Source organism: Anoplopoma fimbria, chromosome 24 (assembly GCF_027596085.1).
Source record: "Anoplopoma fimbria isolate UVic2021 breed Golden Eagle Sablefish chromosome 24, Afim_UVic_2022, whole genome shotgun sequence".
Taxonomy (NCBI): Eukaryota; Metazoa; Chordata; class Actinopteri; order Perciformes; family Anoplopomatidae; genus Anoplopoma; species Anoplopoma fimbria.
In genome coordinates this window covers 14232124-14238123 of record NC_072472.1, presented here as the reverse complement: position 1 = coordinate 14238123, position 6000 = coordinate 14232124, and the positions used below count along the sequence as shown (strand labels likewise).

Below are 6000 nucleotides of genomic sequence, written 5' to 3'. Positions count from 1 at the left end.
CTCCACACACTCAGCATGGCAGGAGATGCTACTGATGGTGCTCTGAGTGAGTGGAGTAGACGGCTTGCTGCCGACATAAATCAGTGCCATGCCCTTGAGCCACACCATAAGCAGAGGCATCGTCAGAAAAGCACTGTCCTTGTTTTCAATGTCTGAACGTATACTAACAGTGAACAAAACGTAGTTTGAAATGTCAATACATAAAATTTGACAGTGATTTTAACTACAGTGTAAAACAGCTACGAGTGGTAAAAATAGGTGTAATTTTTAAACAGGATTCCTGCTTGGTTTAACAGGAGGACAAAATAATCTAATATTATTTAGCATTATATCACATTAATCAGTACTTTCAAGCAGTATATATGAATTATTCCTGATGATAAAAAATTAATTAAATTTGATGGATAAATCAATAAAATATGAATTGATTGAAATAAATTAAGGTATTTTCTAAAAATCCACACTGGGTTGTCTGTGTTCAGTTACTGATGCTAAAGTAGCTGATGGGTGGTCAGTAAATCCCTCGGACTGCTTGCTAAACCTCAATGCCTTATTTTCTATTCCTACACTTAAAAAAAAAAAAAAAGATGTGAAGTGTGTGTGTGTGTGTGTGTGTGTGGAGGATTGGGGAAATCAAATGTATTGCTTTTCAAGAGTTGTGATTTTGTAACAGCATGAAGACAAACACTCATTTTATTCTGACATCCTTTTAATCACTCGTTTCTTTTTTGACATTTTTTGGAAGTCCAGAAACAAACATGAATTTTTCATAAATTCAAAGAATAATTTTAACAAGCTGTAGACACTGTGAGTAAAACAGTTAAAACAAATGCCAACACGTGAATATCCCACGCACTTTGGCCACATTTTCCATTTAAAATGGTACAATAAAAATGTAATCAAAACTGACTCATCTATGTCTTACTCAACTAACACTGAGCATCACCACCACAGATTTGAAACAAAGACATGAATCATTTGTTTAAATAAGAGAAAACCCTGTGAGCATGTGCGATACATGAAATACAATAAAAATATGTGCAGATCTCAAACACAGTTATGTGAAATCAAATAGTTAAAGCTCTTTGTTAAAATGCCAATAAATTAAAAAGGTAAAAGTAATTTCCATCATGTTCCACAGTTTCACAAATGGCCTGTTGAAGGAAGTGGACAGTTAAATATCAGTCCTTTGTCTGGCTGTCTTTTCATCAGATGAATCACTGGCTGCCCCGCTGCCTCTGTCAGATATGCTGTTATCTTGATGGTGGAAAAAGTCGGACACCAGTCAGGGACCAGTAGAAGACACGTGTAATCACATGGCAGCTGTTTGGATGACTGGGACTGCATTCAGCTGGCCAATTTGCGGATGTTGCTGAGGAGTCTCCTGCTGTATTCCCTGTGGTCGATTGGCTGGGCTTCAATGACGGTTACCTTCACTCGACTCTCATCCTGAGGAGGGAAGGAAAATCTTGAGCTAAGTGCAGCAACTTATGATGAAGAGACATTTCAAGCCTCTATGATTAGCATCACTCAAGAAATAAATGCTATGCGAGAATGCGATGAAACCAAAAGGTCTCTGTAAGTGGATGTGTGTAAATGGTTTAAATGGCTCGAGTCAAGTCTGTCGCCCAAAGACTAAACACTACTGAACAGTCCATCTGCTGCTGGCTGGTCTTTGGTGCCAGCTGACGTGACTTTCTGCTCCTGAATAGGTATTTTCCTAAGCGAGGAGAGAGCGAAAACACGTAGTCTGACTCCAGTGGCTAGCAAGTCCCTGTCTTGTTTTTAATTTATATCAGGTTTGAGAAAGCACGTATGCCAATCTCCCAACATCTGTGCCAAACGCTGTTAATCAAGTAATTGCAAAGATACAATCTAAATTCTATTCCTTTGGCATGTTCGGTCATCTCAGACTGATTCAGTATGTCTCTGAGCTATTTTTATAGTCTTTCTATGGCTTGCTTGGATGGTCACCATTTGTCACTGCACACCTGGAAAACTGACGAGCATGTTGCATTACTATGACCATCATGAAAGTTCCTCTGCATTTTATTTTGTTATTTTTTATTGATTTTGTTATGTATTGCTTAGTTCTTCTGTTTTTGTACGTTTTGTGAATATAAAAAAATGTAGTTAATGGAAGAGTTGTTAAATTTTCATGTGGTGAAACTTAATTATGTTTGCATAATAAAACTATGAAATGAATAAATCTTGCAGAGTCCTTCGCTTGTCATCAAGGCACTCACTTAGGGAACCACTGATGTCGACTACAGATCCCTCTGTGGATACAAATTAGGAATTCAAGGATTTTTCGACAAACTTGGGTCTATGTCGGCCTCCAACTCGGAAACCTTGAAAACCTCTGTGGTGACTGCAATTAGTGAGCGAACAGTGTGTAGGAGGTGGAAATGCCACTTCTAAAAGTCATCAAAAACTGCTTAATTAGTCTGTGTATTTAATTAATAAAAAAGAGATAAAATAAAAACATGTTCTAATTGAACTTATTGCACATTATTGTTTAAGAAGAAAATGCCACATGGGAATCAATTATTATAATGTGCGTGCAGATTTACCATTAGAAAGCTAAAGCCCAACAATTCGGTGTCATTCAGTCACATCAATTTGTAGTAACAGCCACCATCAGCGGGATGTTAATCACATCATATATCATCAAATAATGCAGGGGCTTCTCATGAAGACAGGAAGCCAAAAGCTCATTTCCATTATAATCGCACTATAAGAAGGATTAATCCCACGACATATCATAAATTAATTAGCAATTCAGCCAGCATAACCAACATCAAGGTCTTAACATTTAACCATTATCTAATATATGGTTCAACACCTCTATTAGCATTATCAATTTGCATATATACCTGAGGATAGCAGGAAAATACGGATACGAAAGGACAATACGGGGGGGGGGCCGTCGAGACAAAAGGTTTCACTTGACAAAAGGTGACAAGTTATTTTAAAATAATGGTCTTCCAAAGGACGGGAAACTGTGAGAACGACGGTTTGTTAATTTAATGTGTGTATACTAATATTCCAATCACATCTGGAGAAAACGATTACCCAGGGGCCTAACATTCAACCTCTTTTCAATGACTCAATTTCAGTCGCTGGGGTTTTTTTCCCTGAAGAATTAACGCAACGCAACTTCTGAATGTTGGCACACTGACAAACTATAAAAACACACACCTTCAAACACATTCAACAGAAGTCGAATTGACACACACCTCTTAGTGCTTCACAGAGAATTAATGATATACTGTAATGAACAACAAAATCACATGGAACTGAGGATCTTTGCAGAGAAATTCTACGTAGCTGTAGACTCAGTGTCTTACTTCATTCGTTTGTTTTACAGTCAAATAATTTTATTTTTATTTTATCAACTTTAAAAGTTGGCACCATCGCTAGATGTGACATAACAATCAATCAATAAAATACAGAAACAGTGCCGATTACAATACAGCAGCCCTATTTTTATTTTTTTTTACTTTTTAAGAGTTACATGAACTATCTTCTGTCAAGTTAAATTAACATTTCTGCTTCAATAAAAAACAAACACAATGAGCTTCATCAAAAGTATTCTGAAAGGCTGCTGTATCGTTAAGTGTTGTTAATTTGTTTACCCATCTCCGTCATAATTGCTCATAGTAAGATAAGAGTTATAGAAGAAAGTAACAGAACCAATTATGTTAATGTCATATCCATAAGGCTTTGAGTTGCAGCCTCAAGGAATGTTTCTCTGCATCATTTACACCGGTGGCGTTCACTTTCAGCCATATAAGAATCTTCTCAAACCCTTTTCACATGCACAAGGACGGGTGGTTTGTCGATGACATAAAAAGATGGCCTGCCTCTGACACTAATGTATTTATTGACACAAAATCACTTCTGACACATTCCCACGCACATAAAACCTTAAACCTCTGCATACATTTAAAACGAACAACCATCCAGCTTGGAATAGACTCAAACACACGCCAAGAATGGGACTCAATACATTGTATCTCATCTGAGCTCAATAAATCCAAACCTTCAGGCCAAATCTGATCTTTACATCATCTGAATTCCATTAACTCCACTATGAGCTGAGATGGACCTCTACTACACTAAAGTGTCTGATTCACTGCCTGATCTCGAACTTCTGTGGGGCTCCAACTTAATTAAACATGACACACGTCAAGATTTCATTTTATTTAAATACTCGATTGCATTTTTGTTTATTGGTTCAGACTCTAATTTCCATCCTCCTGAAAGTTATTTGGATATTTATCAGTTTAAGGTTTAAACCAGATGTTGTCATAATACACAATACAGTTCTGCAGCTGTATTAATATCATAAACTATCAAGGTGGAAAATGTGACATTTTTTCTTTTTCTGGCAAATTTACTGGTAATTAGCGGTCACCACAGTGGTGATTGTACTGTGCGGTTTCAGAGATCACTTGACGTGGATATCATGCTACAGCAACTATCAAAATATATTCTTTATGAACAGAAGGATGGAGCTGCTGCTTAAACATACAAAACAACCACTTCCTGTGTGGAACATCAAACGTTCCAATCTTCAAAGCTCCGGACTCACACGGACTACAACAGCGATCAGGGGCCAGTATGCTTCAACAGGAGGGCTTGTCAGATGGCCGAACAGCGTCTGAAATCCTCCTACTGCACGCCTTTCTGACGCCTGACTTAGGGGCTGGCTGTTTCTAACCATTTTGGTAACTTTTCACAACCGACAAAATGACCATCAACACCACTTCACGCAGGGTTGGACAGGAGGGCAACGGTGAGAAAAGTAGGCAGGGAACTTTTTTTTCCATTCGAACAGCTGAGTGCAACTGTTTGCCTGAGGGTGCCTTTATTTATATATGTATTATATAAAAAAATAAAGAATAATAAATAAAGAATAAAAAAAGAATATATATATATATAAATAAAAATCAATCAATAATATATAAAAAACCTTATTGCCTGTGCCAAACACCTCCAGATAATCATTATTATAAAAAAAAAAGCTATATTAGGTCAAAACGTAGAGTGGGGGGGGGGGGGGGGGGGGGGGGGGACTGTGGCTCAGTGGAGAGAGCAGATTATACTTTAACCACAAGGTTGATGGTTTAGTCACTATTTTCGACTGTCCATGTGCTGAAGTGTCCTTGAGCACTGACTGAACGCCATGTTGCTTCTCGGCCGCTTTATAGCAGCCCACTGCTCTTTAGTGTTTAGGATGGTCACATGTGGAGATCAGATTTCCCATATGCACATGTATGTATATCACAATCACAATTGTAATGAAGTTCAAGTCTTATAATATCACTAACTGTGTAACATTAAGCTATAGGCTTGTGCAGTTTCATTTTATAGTTGATTGCCCACAACTTAAGGGGATTTGAGTGCATTGTGCTTGTTAAGTCAAAACATTGGTAGTTTATCATCTTTGCTCTTTTCTAAAATAATTCAAACTTGAGTTTCTATGTAAGGGAACAAACAGCAAATGAGCACAGCGTTTCTTTTTCTGCCTCATTTTTATGAAAAATGACAAGTCACACGTTTGTTACTTCATTAATCTTGTTAAGCTCTGACATTTCATTACATTGTTCTATTTTTATGAAGACACTGTGGAAGATGTCGGATCTTTTTTTGTCCTGTGTTACACTCAAAAGTCTATGGGAAAGAACTGAAGCTCAGGTAGACAGACGCTCTGAACAAGTGAATCACATCCTCTCTCTCTCTCTCTCTCCTTCTGTTCTGTGCTCGTCTTTTTGAATCAGAAGCTTTGAAACAAAAACAGTAAACTTTGACTAACATCCACTGAAAATAGAATCTGAATACAACGATAAGCCCTGTGTAGAACATGTATCTGCTCAAACCTCATTATCTCTACTTTGTGGCGTTCTGAAATTATCAATTTTTATGTTGTTCCCGTTGGGCTTAGGATCAACACGATGAAAATATGCCAATTAATGAAAAAATGCAGGAAACTAA

At 37.5% G+C, this 6000-nt stretch overlaps 1 protein-coding gene across 1 annotated transcript in view; it reads right to left on the bottom strand.

Moving 5' to 3' along the window:
* Positions 1-691: 691 nt before the first annotated feature.
* LOC129113382 (replication protein A 70 kDa DNA-binding subunit-like) overlaps positions 692-6000 on the bottom strand; it is a 37402-nt gene continuing 32093 nt past the window's right edge. Inside the window, exon 17 of the mRNA XM_054625634.1 lies at positions 692-1449. Coding sequence (XP_054481609.1) covers positions 1348-1449 — 102 coding nt within the window. The 3' untranslated portion in view covers positions 692-1347. The remainder of the gene's footprint in view (positions 1450-6000) is intronic.